This window comes from Echiichthys vipera (assembly GCF_963691815.1).
Source record: "Echiichthys vipera genome assembly, chromosome: 12".
Taxonomy (NCBI): domain Eukaryota; kingdom Metazoa; phylum Chordata; class Actinopteri; order Perciformes; family Trachinidae; genus Echiichthys; species Echiichthys vipera.
Window position 1 is genome coordinate 13,428,090 of NC_139837.1, and position 17,848 is coordinate 13,445,937.

The 17,848-nt window shown below is 39.9% G+C and overlaps 2 protein-coding genes across 2 annotated transcripts; both read right to left on the minus strand.

The window, feature by feature from the left end:
* Positions 1-1,126: 1,126 nt before the first annotated feature.
* On the minus strand, positions 1,127-13,543 carry znf292a (zinc finger protein 292a; the record flags this gene model as incomplete). Its single annotated transcript, XM_083923592.1, has 8 exons — positions 1,127-7,661; positions 7,834-7,975; positions 8,399-8,535; positions 8,908-9,110; positions 9,254-9,389; positions 9,667-9,745; positions 11,129-11,283; positions 13,394-13,543. 8 exons carry the CDS (start codon positions 13,541-13,543, stop codon positions 1,482-1,484), a joined length of 7,182 nt encoding a protein of 2,393 aa, XP_083779718.1. The 3' UTR covers positions 1,127-1,481.
* Positions 13,544-14,888: 1,345 nt separating this feature from the next.
* cga (glycoprotein hormones, alpha polypeptide) lies at positions 14,889-15,632 on the minus strand (the record flags this gene model as incomplete). The annotated part of the gene is made up of 3 exons (XM_083924392.1): positions 14,889-14,963; positions 15,149-15,333; positions 15,539-15,632. The coding sequence occupies 3 exons, from the start codon at positions 15,630-15,632 to the stop codon at positions 14,889-14,891; spliced, it is 354 nt and encodes a 117-aa protein (XP_083780518.1).
* Positions 15,633-17,848: the final 2,216 nt, after the last annotated feature.

The following is a 17,848-nucleotide window of genomic DNA, read 5'->3' on the forward strand; positions in this document are numbered from 1 at the left end:
TCTGCATGTAAACCGTATGTATCTCACAAACTAGCTACTACTTCCCGCCAGTGTGACGTTAGCGGAAATGGTTGTGTTCAGCTCATAAACGTTTCATAGTGTTCATAATTCAGGTTATCTGACATGATTAAAGCACTAGCTATCGTAACCATATTTTCAAAACTCACAAACGCAACCTTAAAGGTTTTAACCTCAGTTGAGTTTAACTGCGTTATTCCTCTGCATAGTTTTAAATGCTGTGGATTGTTTTTCAACACTGGTGATCTTGAACGCATCCCTGTTAAAGCCTCTCTGCATGTCCGTCTGTTGTTGCAGTGCTGAATATCCTTATGCATAGATGACAAGCATGCAGATGATGCTCCCTCCCTTCTACTAATAAAGTTATTATAAGTCTACAATAGTATGCTAGTAGTATAAGTAAAAGTATTAGTTTTAAAATGTGTACAATTATGTAAAGTTTCATTTGTAGCTTATAGTTATTTATTTGGCAATAATATGTCTGTATGACTTTTCCTATGCAGAAAAAAACCTTTATTTTCATGCTAACTAAGTACAGTAAATGTGTAATTTGTGTGTTAGGAAAATTGCTCTAAAGTTTTGTCAGAAATTCGACAATGGTCAACTAGAGATATGACAGGCTGGCCATTATCTGTCTATTTTCCATACTTAAAAACTGAGGTGGTTCGGGCATCCAGTAAGGATGCCCCCTGGGCGCCTCCTTAGGGAGGTGTTCCAGGCACGTCCAGCTGGGAGGAGGCCGCGGGGAAGACCCATGACCAGGTGGAGATATTATATCTCCACACTGGCCTCGGAACGCCTCGGGATCCCCCAGTTAGAGCTGGTTAATGTGGCGCGGGAAAGGGAAGTTTGGGGTCCCCTGCTAAAGCTGCTGCCCCTGTGACCGGACGCCGGATAACCGGTCTAAGATGAGATGAGATGAGATGAAAAACTGTGATTGAACGTAGGAAGTCTGAGGAACAAATGTACTCTAGTGTGACCTAACTCAGTAGAAAAAAACCCTGCAACACACAAAAAAAAGATCTGCGGACAATATGTTACAAAAAGAACCAGTTACATTTTATTGAACACTTTGTGGAAGACATGTAAATATTACAGATAGGTCTACTAGTGTTGAAAAAGGATAAAATAAATACAAACAGAATTTGAAATCCCATAGGGATATATAAAAACATAGTTTTTCTTTAAAAGTCTCCATTTAGCAAAAGAAAAAAAAAACATCTTCAGTACTAAGCATAAATACAAACATGTTTCTAAAATCTATGCCCTATCGATTACCTGGTTATAACTAACATACGTACTTAAAATCATCCAAGACATTTTTTCATTAGGTACAAAATAGGCCATTTCTTTAACTGTGACCACTGTTAACAGTTGGAAATCTGATGCATTAACAAACAAACCATTCTGCAGCATAACTTCTCAAATCCTGAGTGAGATTGAGTTGAAAACAAAATATCGGGCTATGATCGGCTATAAAGCCACCTTTTTATTCTGACTATGGGCTTCATGTCTTGTAGCTGCTTTAGCAACAGATCCGCACTGTCTGAAAATGTTTTATCCATGACAATCTTGACATTGCTCACTGATTTGAGATTTAGGGGGTTTCTGAAGTCTACCAGATTTTCACAGCCTCTGAATTCATCAGGTATTTTACTTTTCATTGCAGATTTCTGTCTGTGAGTTTGTTGTCTTTTGGACGGCAGTTCAGCACCAGATTTGTCATTTAATTTGCGTTTAGAAGTGTGGGTTGAATCCGAGGTTTCCAAGAACTTAAGGAAAGAGTCCTCAAGTCCTAAAGGTTTGAAAGACCCTGGTGTGGCCCCATCATCACGTTGTTCTTGGGCTGTAGGGGTACCAGGATTTGAGTTCTCTCTTGAACTGTTAACAGTCAAACGATTCCTAAGGGTCTGCAGCCTCTCTGGACAAGCTGGTGTAGGTTGTGCAGGCTTTCTGGGGCGTCCTCTTTTCGTTCCTCCTTCTGTCCCAGTGGAAGCTTGAGATTCTGCACTATCATCATTGGACAGCTTACTGTCTTCTTGGCCTATTGGATCAACCAGCTCATCCGTTTTCTGGTCACTGGGCTTTTCGCCGTCCTCTAGTTCCATCTCCTCAGAAGATGAGGTTGACGCTCCCTCTGATTTGCTTGAATCTTTGAATCTGGCACGTGAGTACTTTTTGCAGAAAATGAACTGGCTCCTGTGGTCTTCAATGTATCTTTCTGTGAGGCCATGAGTGGTGTAATGCTTAAATATACTTTTTTCAGCCCGCTCCACTGCATCGCAGCCTATTATCATGCATGGGTACTGCAGGGAGGACTTCTTGGTGCACATGGTTGATGCCTCATCGTGTGATTTTAGTGTAGGCTTTCCAAAACTAGTCCAGTGTTCAATGGACTTCCCCTCTTTCTTTTTAGTGTTTTTCTTCTTCACTTTGAATTTATTTTCAACATTCTCTTTCCCATTAGCCCCTGGGAAGAGCCCAATTGATTTAGTCCGTCTTCCATCACTTGTTTTCGGATCATAAACATAGTCATGCTTTTTTATCAGGTGTCGGAGGAGGTTGGATTTCGTACTGTAAACGCGGTCACAGGCCTCATACTCGCACTTGAAAGTTGTATCAACTGAGCCACTCTCAGAGATGGCGATTTCCTTGTGGAAATTCTTAATGTGCTCAATGTACTTTTCCACAGAGTTGAAGGGGAGTGCGCACTCCGTCCGGTCACAGTTGAAAGTCCCTATTGTCATGCTGGCCATCATGGAGGTGGCTTTGTCACGGGTAAACTTATGAAGTAAGAGGTAATGCTGCACTAACCTTGTGATTCCCATGAACACCCTTGAACAGTTTTTCACTTGACACCTGACTTCATCATCTTTGTCTATGCTCTGATGACTCTCCTGTCCATTTTCAACATTTGACGTGTTCTCAATGTCAGGTTCAGGTTTGCTGGGGGGCAGTGATGCCTGATGCATGGCCCTGTAATGGAGAATCAAATTTTGCTGGATGGTGAATGCGGCAGCGCATCCTTCGTGAACACAGCGATATGGTCTATATGGACTGTAGGCGTCTGTATCACACATTTTGAGGCTCAACCTTTTCTGAGCTTTCTCTTTTCTCTGGTGTTCATCCTTCGTTGGTGTGCTTTTAGAGCTGCTGGGTTTCTCTGGGGAGGACGAAGCAGATGTAGTAATAGGGCTGGACATAGGCTCCTTTACTTTAGTAAATGATGCGTCTGATCGTCCTTGCTTCTCCTTTGCTTTGCCAATTGGACTGAGTTTCTCTTGTAAACTGGATTTCTGTTTCACATCTGGACTCTTGTTTACATCTGCTACATTGGGGTGCTCTGGGGGATTTTCATGATCTGATGGTGCCACTTCACAGAACGACCTTTCAGTCATATAGTTTTGAGGTGGGGATAGTTGTGCAACAATTGATACCTCAGGCATGAAGTCCCGTTTAACTGCATCTCCTGGTGAGTTGACTTGGGGAGCTTCTGGATTGTTCTCATTGTCCATTTCAGGTGCAATCGCAATGTCAAGTGGTTCTTGTTTTATAGCAGGTAAAACAACTGCAGATGGTGTTGTACGACTGGAATTGGCATCAGTGGTCGCACGGCTCAACGTGTCATCTTTGTTCAGTCTAAATGCACGCCTGTTTCGAGCACTGATCTTTAGCTTTTGCATTTCTGCCTTTGACAATCGATGGACTTTTTCATAGTGAATTTTCAAACCCGTCGTTCTCGTGAATGTTTTGGGGCAAATGTGACAGGGATATGGAGACAGTTTTGATGGGGTCTTTTTTAGTTCGTCTATCATTTCATTAGAGTAATCGTGCATTCTACACAAGTGTTTGAATAACGCCTCCTTTGTCATGAACGAGTACTCACACTCATCCTGGTCACATTTAAATGGTTTAGGGATCTTTTCAGAGGGCTTGTCATCACTTTTAATCAGTATTTTACTTTTTTCAATGTCATTGGCTGTATCACGACTGGCATTTTGCTCTAACAACAGAGCACTTCGCATCTTCCCTTGTGCAGCCTCAATTAAATCCAATCTTTGGAAGGCATGTGATATTTCCATTAAGTGATCCTCTTGATAAGGTACAGCAAGGGCTGGATTAGTCAACACTCCAGCCTTCAGTTGTTGGTTTTCAGGGGAAACAGATATGGAGTTTGAATAGTCCATTATATTTGTATATTGGGGCTCCTGTTTCAACACCATGGGCGAAGTCAAAGTGGTCAAGCTAGAGGATTCCTGTAAGAAATCCCCATTCGACGTGGTGTATATTGCTCCGTTAGTATCAGGGACATGGGGATCATTGAGAAAATCAAGAAAAGATGTCGGCAGATCAGCTGTCAGGTCAATTTCATCTACAGGCCTGCACTGTGAGCGTTTAGATAAGTGACCTCCAAGAGACTTGGTGCTTGAGAACTCTCTGAAGCATCTTCTGCAGATGACTTTTCCATCTTTAATGATGGCTGGCCATTTGGTTCGCTTACTCAACCTGCTGCGTTTTCCTTTTTGCACGTCAGGGTCACCGGCCTTTTCATCTGAGGGGGCGGCCTCACAGTCAGCACTAGGACAATCCTCTTCATAGGGGAATTCTGTGTTGATGACATTGTTTAGACTGAGCATGCCATCCACAGAGTTGTCCATCTGTTCATAACCAGGAGTAGACACATTCTCTGTTTTAACTATTTCATTTGTAGCTTTTAATGCAACTTGGGCCTCTGGGCTCGGGCATTTCATGGGAATATCAACTGACGAGCCTTGAGTAAGACCAGAGTTTTCACTCTGAGCATATGGAGTGTGGTAACTTCCTTCAGGGAGGCTATCGATTGTTGAGATACTATTTCCGTTATCCAACTGGCCCGTCATACTTGCACTCCTTTTTTCCACATCTTGGGCAGCGGAGACATCTACACTGTCTCCACTGCCTACTACTGGATGCATTAGTCCATACTGATGCCCTCCGTTATGTATTTGCCCTCCATTGTCAAGCATTAGAGAACTGGACACATACTGAGACATCAAACTTGAATCTGATGGAGCGTGTGACACAGAGGGACCATGTAAAGCTGCCACTGAATGATCTCTGTCAGACGGGAGAGACGCTGTGTTTTGATAAGGGTCTGCCTGCCATTGAGGATAGCTACGAGATGGGTACTCATTCATGTTGAAGGCATCTGGATAGCAGTTATTCATGGGAGGGGAAGACCAAGACTGGGACATGTCTGACTGCATCATTCCGCTGGGATTATTTGGGCTTCCCCACGATGGGTACAGTGTGGGGTTCACCATTGGAGTGATGGGCACAGGCTCCATTGATCCAGGATAACACTGGGCAGGTGAGGTTGAAGATCCCATTGGGTAATCCATTTGCTGCATCCCAGGTTTTTTGCATAGTATTCCTGGCTGATTCGGCAACCTGTTCCCTTCGTTCTGAGACTGGTTAGTTGAAGCTGGCCCACTTGGTGCCTTTTTTGCTGAAATTTTGGCCACTTTGTTATATTTCTTTGCCAATTTCCAATCTTCAAATATTTCAGGGTGTTGCTTCTTCACGTGTCTAGACAGACTTTTGTTTGTACTGTATGCCCTTGTACATTCACTAAATGGGCAGCAATGCAGGTTCTCTTCATTGCCAGCAGTTACAGCTGCAGGTGTGCTGGAAGGATATCCTTGTATCCAACAAGGAATTTCGGTCTTGATTTGGCTTGGAGAAATTATTTGTGGAATTGCTTTTGGAAGTTCATTGCCTTGTACATTATTAAGCCTCTCTCCCTGTTGACTTTCTGCAGGGGTTGTTGCACTTGGTACAGGATTTACTAGCGAGACCTCACCTTGCCCAACCACATCATGGTGCGCATGAGGAGCCTTCGGTGCTGGTTTGACAGTTTCAGTTGGTGCTGGAGTGGGATTTGTCAGAGGAGTGTAACATTTCTCTGGTTCTTTCATTTCAGGATTTGCTGCAGAATTCGCTGCAGAATTTGCTGCAGAATTCGCTGCAGAATTCAGCATGCTTTCAATCGAATGTTTCACTCTCACAGTAACAGCTTCTTTAGATAGTTCTGGTAATATGCATGGCGATTCATTTGCCTTTGATGCGTCCTTCATATATACGTCTGTATTAATTATTTCAAGGCTTGGGGTGCTCTCGGGTGTCGGTTCTACTTTCGGAGTCTCAAGAGGGTTTTGATTTGTGAGGGTCAAACTGTTTACTGCATAATTTGTGCTATGATTTTCTTGATGAGACAAGAATTGAGACTGTGAGTAGAATATTTTGCCACAGTTATCTGTTGGGCAGGTGTAAGTAAGGTAATGTTGAGCCTCATGATCATACAACAGGTAGGCCTCACTGAAAACATTGCCACAGTTAGGGAACATGCACTGGGCCTTAAATTCAGGATGGGTTTTTCTATGCATGAGAAGCTCCGAATTGGAGTTGAAGTTGGCCTTACAATCCAACTGTATGCAGATGTACGGTTTGCTGCCACAGTGCATCTGCAAATGATCATTAAGATGTCTGACATTAACAAACTGCCGTCTGCAATACTGGCACACCACTTTCTGTTTTTGTATCTCTAAAAACCTCATGGCCTCATCATCGTCCTTGTGAGATCTGACATGAGCCATGAGGTTGCGGAAAAACTTGAAAGCCTTGGAACAGTTTTTGACAGGACAGAAACAGTCTTGACTTATGTTTGTGTCTGATGTAGTTTGTTCTATCTTAACAGGAGATGCCAATTGGTTGCCAATTTGAGATTCAATTTTAACAGGACTCACCTTGGCCGCAACTTTTGACATTTTTGTTGGACTTTTAGGGGACTGAGGTGGTTTGGTTACCTTCCTAGCAGCTTTCATTGCAGCTAGTCTCTCTTTGCAAGATTGCTTTACATGGGATGCTACATGTGGCTCTAAAACCTCCCTAGTTTCAAAACTGTCAGCACAAATTGGACAAAGATACACTCCATCTTTGAAGTGCTTCTGCGCATGGCGAACAATTCTGTGACCCAAGAACTCCTTGTCACACAACACACAATACTGCATGTAGGCGCGCCAATTTCTGAACCGGGCAGACACAAAACCCTGCTCCCGAAGTTTTTTAGCCTCTCTGTTTTTTTCTCTTTCATCCGTGATTTCATTGAGTTCATTTGTAGTGGTTAGCAGGAAATCCTCCAGGTCTCTATATTCCGGGAGTTTGCCAAGTGCACTTTCCACCTCCTGTTCATCGGTGTCATTGAGTGTGTCAATAGATGACACAATAGCTGCCTCCTCTCCCATCAGTGCCAAGCAGTTGCGTTTCAGTGTTTTCCAGTCCCAGAACTCTGGATCAAAAGGCCACTGTGTCTTGAAGGCTAGCAGTAACTCGCAGCGTAAAGAATTGGGCACTGGTAGACTCCCGTCCTCCTCAGGCTTTTGGTCAGGCTCGTTGTACAGTGATTCCACAGCATAATAAGAGTCAACGGTAGGCTGGAGGAGGAACTCTGTCAGCTGGCATGCACGCTTAACCTCTAGGTCAGTTGGCAAGAGGCAGGAAATAGTCTTGCAGATTGTGGACTTGCTATCTTTATGGTCACTGGATGTCATTTTCAGAGCTTGAATGCACATTTCCACACACACTGGAAGCCCCACCTCTCCCACCTACAGAAATAAAAAAAAGTAACATAAATGCCAAGTGGTTTATTTTAAGGCCCCTTTAACAGATGTAGCGTCGTAATAGTGTAATAGTATATGTGTTATTGTTGGGTCAGTGTGAATGGTTATGTGTAATGGTTCTACCATTAGCTAGAAATTTGTAGGCTATTTTTCTTACCTCGTTTTGGATTACTTTGATGAGAAACAGAATATGACAGACACTTCTACAGAGAAGAGCCATCTCTTTGCTGTGTCCAAGAAATGCATCAGCTGATGACTCTAAACGCATGAGTAGCTTACTCCAGAACAGTGTGAGTTCCCTGCAAACGATCACAAACACAACTGTTAAAAACATCTAACGTTTTTTTTCATAATTGATTCATCTTTTAATAATTTTTCTGATTACTCTATTTGAAATTAAAAAGGTACATATACTGTATGCAGATACAAATGACCATACATCTTCTTTGGCTGTTGCTGTATGTGTGTGAGTCATTCGTTCACAGTTGGCCTGTCTCACTTCAAGATTAAGATATTAAGTGACATGAACCTTCAAACACAGAGCCAGCCTCTGCAGTATGCTCAACAGTGACGGTAACTTTGTGCACATGATTATTACAGAGATTGCTTCAAGCTGGAGAAAAAGTCAGTCCCATAATATATTTGTTCCATGACAACTGTATTCCTGAGAGCAATTGTGTGTGTTTAAAGAGTAGTTGTCTGAAAGAAAGAGTAACACTTACCAGGCACAATAAACATCTCCTTGAAGAAGCTGTCGCTTGAGAAAGGCAGAACATACGCAGAGAGCTGCTTTCTCATCTCCCTCTGACTCCAAGTTGCAGATCATTTCAAGAGCATCTTTACAGTCTATTGATGCAATCTGTTGGAAAGAAAAAGAGAAATAATCACAGAAAGAATTCATTTAAATTAAATCAAATAACTATCTGTCACATTTGAAAACACAGTTGGGACATTTTGTTATTAAGTCGCCTGTTTATTTTCAATGATCATGTTACACAAAAGAAAAAATGTTAACTGAAAATATCTATTTTTATAGATAATTTATGAGCATTGTTGAAGGGTGCCTGAGGCCTAAGATTTACGACGACTGCTTTCTGTAATTGTTGCACATATAAGGAGGGAAATAAAGAATATGAACTTGATTTGAACAGTCACTGGAGAGTTTGTTGAAGTGTTCAATGTTAAGACTTTGATTGTAAAAGGAAAAGTGATGCTGTGTGTCATTTCTTACCTCCTCCATTAGCTGCTCCTGACTTTTTGTCATGCAGATGCAAAGCAAGTAGGTTTGTTTGAAGTTTCCTTTTCCTTCATATCCCGGATACTCCGAGCAAATCTTTGCAAGGACAGCAGCTTTTTCAACACTGTCCACTTTTATTAGGTGCTTTATTCTCATGTTCAGAAGCGTAGCACCTTCCAACTCAAGATACTCATGAACTAAGAAACAAAAGGTACAAAAGGTAAAACAAAGAAGATGACATGTAGACAATTATAATCCATTGAACAATTCTGATTACATGCTATTATACAGTACTTGCACAAGTCAACACAGTGCATCTTCAGACCCAGTGAGAACTAACCTTGCTCAGTTTGAGGGATTTGATTGGAAAGGATGCTGCTTAGTGTGGTGTTGGACCAGACGCCATCCTGTTGAGCTAGAACTGAGAGCAGGCAAAGCTGTGTGCTCCCACTTTCTTGCAAAAGGCTGTGTGCCAACTGCAACCGAAGATAAATAGAGATGTAGTAACTTAATTAGTGAGTCATAGTTAATGAGTCAGTCAAGAGTCTAAAATAACAGTTGTGAACAGAACAATTCCTGACAAGTCTTTCTTGTAAAGAGAACCAACAGATCCAAACATTCAGCTGTTATGTCATTATTTATTTATCACTTTTAAATTGTGGGCTAAACTAAATACATTCTAAATACTACACAACTTTTTTTTGCTTATCACTGCAAAGATAAACCTCTTCCCAAGTCCTTGGAAATACTGACCTTCATGGAGGACTGAAACTCCTCCCATAAGGCACCAGGAACATGCTGGGGCAGTAAGAGCAGCAGCTCCGCACAGCTCCTGTGAATCCAACAAAGTCGTTTGTTTTAGCCACATGTAGGTCAAAGATGTGCACACACACACACACATACACACAGACACACCACAAATTAAAAGGTAACAATATAAGAATAACCATCATAAAGTGTGGTGCTGTAAAGTCAGTGTGGCTTTTTCGAAACATAATAAAGAAGACAAATAGGACAAATGGGGTGTAAATCAGCAGCAGTGAGACACTTTATATACATGGATCAATATAGGTGTACGTGTAGGAATTATTAAATAGTCGCTTTTGTTTTCCATATGGTCTCATCTGGCTCAGAGATGCCAGATCAGTAATTGTAATAAATATTTTACCATTAAAAAAGAGTTACATCATTGAATTTAAAATTGTTGACTCTCTTCCTTTTGTGTGTGCACTGCATCTCCCTGTGCAAAGTATGGTCTGTAGCTCATCCCAAATATGTCGAAGCTCCCCAAGAGGAAGCCTACGTTTCTATTCCAATTACAGCCTCAAGGACTTTGCCTTCCTAACTACTTCAAGAGCACATTGTGTGAATAGCGGAGTCGTTCCTGTGTACTATTTGCAGAATAAAGGTTGACAAAAGTATCCAATTTTTGGTGCCACATGTTAAAAAATACAATATATGTTACTTGTACATTTAATAGTAGTAAAATGCTAACCTACAACCAGATATCCGTTTAAAGGTACAGATAAAACAACGGGAAACAAAAGATCAACACGTCCTGTGTTTACAAGGGTAGCAAGATTAGAAAAAAGAAATAATACTACAAACAATATTACAAATGTGTTGATATGTGTTCAGTGACTATTTCTGTATTGAAACTGTTTGCAGGTTGTAAAAAATAACATATTTCATCCTATTTTTTGTGCCATTTTTTCCACTGTCTTATCAAATATCAGCATTTCAGGTTATGAGTATTAACAGTACTGTATCGTGACAATCTTAACACTTTTCATATCTAAATTTTCTTTGGGATTCAGGTGTGTTTTGTTTAGTTCTTATTGTCGAATAATATTGTGCAATTTTTTTATAAAAATGATGCACTTTTGCCTAACATCACTGTGTTTCTTTGCAATCACTTATGAGGAGCCGGACAAAAACAAAACAACACTAGTGGAACTGCAAAGCAAACTAATGTGAGGTCTAATGTCATGTTCACATCCAAAACCTTTAACCCATTTCTGCCACATGAAGTTTATAGGAAACTACTTCCGGAAATTAAGACTTAATGAAGTTGCTTTTGCAAACATAGAATTAGAGCAAAATGTGTCATTAATGTGTAACAGATGTTACGGGTAAAGTTCTTCAGGAAGATGCTGTTAGAAGGATTTTAAGGAATCTTATTTCCATTGACACCCATGTCAGAGTTTCTACTTACAGTGCTAACTTTTCAAGTAGGAGTGGCACGTTTTCACATTCGGAGGAGAGACAGGAGGCGGCCTTTGCAAAGCTGAGGATGGCCACAGTGTAGACCTCCAGCAAAGGCAGTGGATCCTCATCAGTTTTCCAACGGCCAGCATGTTCCACAAGGACCTGGGAAACATAAGAATACCACAATTAGAAAAAAACAATTGATAGATCCTCTTTAAGGCACCCTAGTACAGAATAGCAGAGTAAAAAATACAGGGAACTGGAAAAATAAAAATCCAAGTATGTAAAAAGAAAAACCACATTTATAAATCCTTAATATATTTCTTTAGCACTAAAAAGAAGTTAGTTCCTCCATCAAGCAAAAATGCAGAGTGTGCTCTGTTCCTAGCTTCTTAAATGTGAGGACTTGCCACTTTTCTCTATTTTATAAACATTGTAAATGTTTTTGTGTAAATGAAAAAAAAAACTATTTGGATTCATAACATTACAATTTTCTTACATTAAAAAAAAACAGCAGATAATCAATCAATCTTGAAACTAACTGACAAGGAATCAATAATGAAAATTATATTTAGCGATTTTCAGCCCTATTTTCCTTATTTTTAAAACATTTTTTTGTCCTTGTTAAAGATGTATACTTTCTTTAGCTCAGCAGCTGTGTATGTGTAATTACGTAGAGACAAAATAATCTTAGGGATGCCCCTTTCAACAATAATATTAGCAAAGAAAACTCTGCTCTTGGTAGTTAAAAGACTAAATCTAGGCTTCATCATCATGTCAGCATCAAAATCAAACATGGTTAGCCAGAAAAAAATAAAAATCTAAATCATCTGTACTATGACTGAATACAAAGATGTGATAGCAATTGAGATTAATTGTAAATAGTCACACTCTGGTTCAGTTTGGTTATTAGTTTTTTGTTGAAAAGGAGCAGCTAACTTTGAGAAAGACAAAAGAGGCATACTGTCACAAACTATCAAGGATGAAAAATACATTTGTTATTACACGGTTACACAAACTGATTTCATAATTCAGCCAATATGTTGACAGAGAGACAACAAAGCACCAAAGTTATATGCAAAAAAAAAGTTTTTTTAACCCTCCCTCTTTTTTTCCCTCCCATCACCCGGCTCAAGTAACGCCTAACCTTCATCAATGAAAACTCCCTCCATTTCTTCCACACACAAATATTCATACAGATCCATTTCATGCTGAATGGCTCCTTTATTCCCTGCAGTTGTACATAAATCTCCATCGTGAACTAACTGCTCACAACTACAGCATGCAGCCAGAGGCTCGCCCCCCTGCGACTCAAATAACTTTTAAGTTGAATGAATTCTTCACTGCCGGTTTATGTGGCATAGAAACAAACCAATAATCAAAACCAAAAAAAAAAAATCGATGCATTGACAGTGATCCTTGCAACATGTGATTTCAGCTAAATGGAGACCCTCGCCTGAAATGTTCGTGGTCTGAGCAAATTAATGAGGAGGATGTGTAATGGAGTCAGTGACCACTGGCACACTTTCCCTTTTAAATCACTCTCTGTCTCAGGCAGCTGCAGGCACATCGGCTGCTACAACATTGGCATCAATTTAACATCTTTAGCGGGTGCTGGCTATATGACTGTAATACACATCTCCGCTGGTGTGGTTTGCTGGATTAATTAGTGCAAAAGGCCTGTGCTAGCACCTTGGGGGAAAACCATTGATCTTTCCGTACAATAAAACAGCTTCACAAAAGTATCCCCTTTTTCACACCAAGTTAAATCCTAAACCAGCATGGAGATGCAGCGTTATAACGTTTGAATGGTATTTTCTACGGGGATCACACACGTATAATTCAGTGCTTATCAATGCAATCGCCCTGAAAAATCTCGCTAACGTAGCTACCCATTTTTTGCACAGCATGACCATTGCACAGGACAGAGGGGGACCCTGCATACCAGTTAGCAACATTCATCTGCTAATAGCGATCTGGCCTGGAAAATACGAGTAATACATGCACGGAGCGCGCACATTGGTGGGACTTCTCGCCGCGCACACAGTTAGACTTTGCAAATAAGTTCATGCCACAGACGAACATCAATGAGAAAATGGCTGAAAATCACGGAGGAGTTTTTTTCCCCCATCTCGAAAATGCCCAGGCAGCTAGCTAGAGGCAGCTAGCTCCTTAGCTACATTGTTGTAGCAAACGTAGACGCGCATCCTCGGCCAGGAAGCCAGAGGGGCTGCAGGCTCCCCGGGATGAGCAGCAGGAGAAACGGGCTAACCTGGCAAAACTCCTGGCAGAACTGCAGGGAGGCTTCCAACGGAGACTGCGAGCTCTCTTTCAAAGACGTGGTCAGACTCTGGAACCGCTCTCGGAGCTCCTCGATAGCTTTCCGTGTGTCATATTCCTTCTCTGTCTCCCCCTCCGCCATCTTCACAACAATCACGACCGCGTACGCACAGATGTTACGCTGCCAGACTCGCACACGCACGCGCACGCAGAGGGGGGAAGGGAGAGAGCACACAGTGTGCTCCACATACACATCCCCCTGATGTCAACAAAGCATCCGTGTCCCTTACAGTGGCACAAAGTCACACTCTGCACACAAACTGGACGTGAAGTGTTTGCTCAATAGATAATCTCAGTATGATTGGACTGCTGGCTGTCCCTGGAGACCCCCGTGCTGTTACCATCCATGCAGAGCTAGTAGAGGTCAGCTATGACCTCCAGGCACAGCATCATTAGATGAACAACCTCCAATATGAAGCAAATTCTATTATATTTCGCATTCATTTTTAATCAACCTTCAATACCCCAGAGGCATGATGTTCTTGTCTTTTTTGGATATCCAGAGTATTCAATGTGCGCCCTACCAGGATCAGCTTCAACAACACTCAGTGTGACTTGGTGGGGGCCACTTTAGCAGGGCACATGTTCACTAACAGGGGTCCCTTATCTGAAAGACTCTTACTTAAACATCTGGCTTAAAAAGTATGCAAAAATATCACTTTATTTATTGTATAGTAGACCTTCTTCTATGACTTCTTGGCGTTTTATATTACCCTCAAACTTAATTTCCACAAATAAGCTCATGGGTGTACCCTACTTTTTACACATCATCAACTACACCCACTTGAAATTAGTTATAACGTAATTGATTTCAAACTAATTTACATTCTGAAGCCCGTTTTTCATCATATCACATGATCATCATCATCAACAGATTCAGTCTGCTCAGTTGTCATGAATTATAGAGGGTAAAAATATTAATAATAATCCTTCCCTTTTTTAAGCATTTTAATAACTTCTCTCCAATGTCGGTCTTAATTTTTAGTTTTGTTGTTTATTGGCAACGTGACATATTTTCCGGCTGACACTTCTTATTGGAGAGTGGCACAAACCTGTTATTAACTTAGAGTCAATTTTCGTTTTCAGGGAGTAACTTGTGCTACTATTCCTTAAATTACATTAATTTACATTAATTTAGCAGACGCATTTGTCCAAAGCAACTTAACGTTCCATAACACATGCAAAAAGAAAATGCTCCCAACAGACACACACCATGATTCCATACATGAAAATGCAAAATCTGGGCTGCACATTTTAATTGCTTTTCAATCTACAATGAATCATATACATCTATCAACTCAAGAATAGGCTAATTACACAGACATAGTGTTGCTACAAAAATAGTATCTGGCAACACATGAACATAGTTTTTTTTAAATGGAAATGAGCTCGTGCAGTGCTGCAGAATGGTCTTCAGTTCACCATCTTTATATCTTGTGAAAATAGCAGGTGCTGCAGTGGCAGTCTGTATGGTTTCTCACCCTTATGCCGGCCACCTCTGTCTGAAAGAGGCACAGATGAGGAAGAAGACACAAGATTGATTATTAACAAAGTCTACAGCATATAATACCTGCATACTGGAATATTTAGTCACCATAAGGCAGAACATTTCCTAATTTCCTCAAGATACATTTGTTCCGTTTTATTTAAGAAAAGCTTGTCTGTGCTATCTTTTGTCCAACTGTACCTCGTAGCTGTGCTTTGCGACACAACACGTTGCCTCCGAGGTGATGTTCTTTGGAATGGTCATTGTCTTCATGGCCTTGAGAGGTGTTGGGTACGCCCTGGAGAAGCAGCAGCCCATGCACTGGTAGACCGGACGATCCCTCGAGAAGACACTGTTCTTTCTCAGTGTGCACTCCTCACAGCCCACTGGAGAAAAAAAAAACTATTGATCACAGACAGCTTGTGTTACAGTCTCAGTGACATCTGAGATCTGATATCAAAAGCACAGTCTACGTGAATAGAGATTAAAGTAGAATGGTGCTAATTTACTAAAGTAACTCAATGGGTTGTGTACTAAATTTGAGAGAAGAGTACTTAACACATGAGTATTTGTATTATAAAGAAATCTTACTGTTTGACAAGTCAATGTTGGGGTAAGAATCAACTATGTAAAGAAGAAAAGACAACAGAAGAAAAGACAGTCCAGCCGATTTCACTGAGCCCATTGTGTTTACAGAAGTTACCTATGGAGACAAAAGAAAATGGTCAATCAAAAATTGGTTGAATTAAAGTGCGAGTGTAAGAGATAGTGATAGATATAGAGTATTACCATGCTGAGAGAAAGTTCCCTTCTCATTGTGTGTCTGTACAGGCCAGCTTTTTATTGAGGACTGCTTCCCTTCATGTGTTTTTATACCTGTGTCCCTTAATCTGTTGCCATTTCCTGGATTAGGCGAAACCTACCAACCTTATCAATGATCTCACTGACTCACTGACCATCTTTCTCATAATCCCTTTAAAAGGCAAAATGATGAGAAAAAGTCATAGAAAGACAAAACATACTTACATCATCCTTCCATCCTGACATTGGATGCTGCATTTAATCCCTGGGTTTTTTGGTTACTTGGTAACTGGGGAGGTTGTTATTATTTGTGTGTCATAGCAAAGGGACGGCCAATAGTTTGAGTTTTTCTTGGCCATTTCAGTTAAGTTGCTGCAAGTGGCCTAAACCTGTTGTTGTTGTTTCATTATATTGAGTGTAAAAGTTTGAGGCTGATGATTTAAAGTGGTGAGGGTGTAATAGAGTTATTTTTGAAACAGTTGTTGGATCCATTTGTCTCTTCAGTGTTGTAAAGAATAGCATCACATTGATTCTATACTCTTAATATTCTTCAACATTTAAACTTGTAGACTTTAGATGTTTGACAATAACAATATTTCCTCCCACATTCAAACATTAAATTCACATAAATAGAGTTGTCATCAATATACATGCCCCTATTGTGAAGGCTGACTGCCTCTTGGTAAAAGTAATTAATTGACTTATTTTAAGGTTTCCTTGAGTAAATGTCAATTTATCAGAAAATTACATAAAATTGACACACAAGTCCTACGTGTGATCATTTTGGGACTTTTTAAAGAGAAAAGGTGAAACGTGTCACAATTCATGTGGTTCTCAAACAATACATTTGATGATATAAGGGGCCAATTTCTCACTATTTACGATATTTTAAACAATTAATCCATGAATCGTAAAAATGTAATCGGCACACCATTCAAGAAATCTTTATTGCAGCCCTACATCAGTCATTATTATATTTGTGCCTTGTCATAAACTCTTAGCTAAATGAATACAGAAAGTATATTAAAAAAACAATAAACTCTAAGTTAAATATATATGAAGTAGATGTTAGAATACAGGTGAAATGAAATTCACGGAAAATTAAATCAGATAAGTTAAATAGAGGAAATGTAAAAGATAAAATATGTATAACTGTATGAGCAGTAGGATTAAATTATTGCACTTAAGTGGTGGATAAAGTTATTAAAAAAAGAAGTTAAGTGTCCAGGTATGTATGAGGAGATTATAAATTGCAGATAACACATAACATTAAATGAATCTAACTACGATGCAATAAAACAGTGCAGCGATCATTTATTTATTTTGGGTGTATTATTTTTTACCTGTATATATATATATATATATATATATATATATATATATATATATATATTCAGGCAATACTCAGTGTCGTGGCTTGTTTAAAACTGGAGGAATTGATGGATGGAATAAGTTATGAATAAATGGAGAGATATCTGATAGTTGTTAATGAGTTTCCATCTATCAACCTCCAACATCCGAAATGTCAAGGATGAATATTAATTGATATCGCATTTTATCTATGTGTTTGCTTAAGTACCCCTATCCTGTGTCCTTGGTTGTGCTGGTGATAAATCCTTGTCCTAAGACTCGTAATTCAATAGGCTGTGTGGAAGTGTGGAAGACAAGATGTTTTAAATCACAAAGAAATTTAAAAGCGGTTTTTGGGCTTCTATCGCAGCATTTGTAACACCATTGTAACGTGTAATAAATGTCTAATTGTCATTCAAGCTGATATGATTGATATCAATGACTGCTGCATTGTGTGCTATTGCTTTATGTGGCACATGTCCTTAAATTGTCCTCAAACTAAATGTCCTGTCAATCAAACACAATTGACACATACACATCTTTTGAGTATATATATTACTGAAAAAAACAATTAAGAATAAAAACAGAATCTCAAACATCAACTGATAAAAGTGAATAACATCACATTGCTCAAAATCTGACAGCTTTTTAATCATATAATTGTATTATATAACATCACACTTGATGAAGATACAAGAAATAAGATGTTATGAGATATTCAAGACACCTGGAAAGTGCTGTACATTAAAG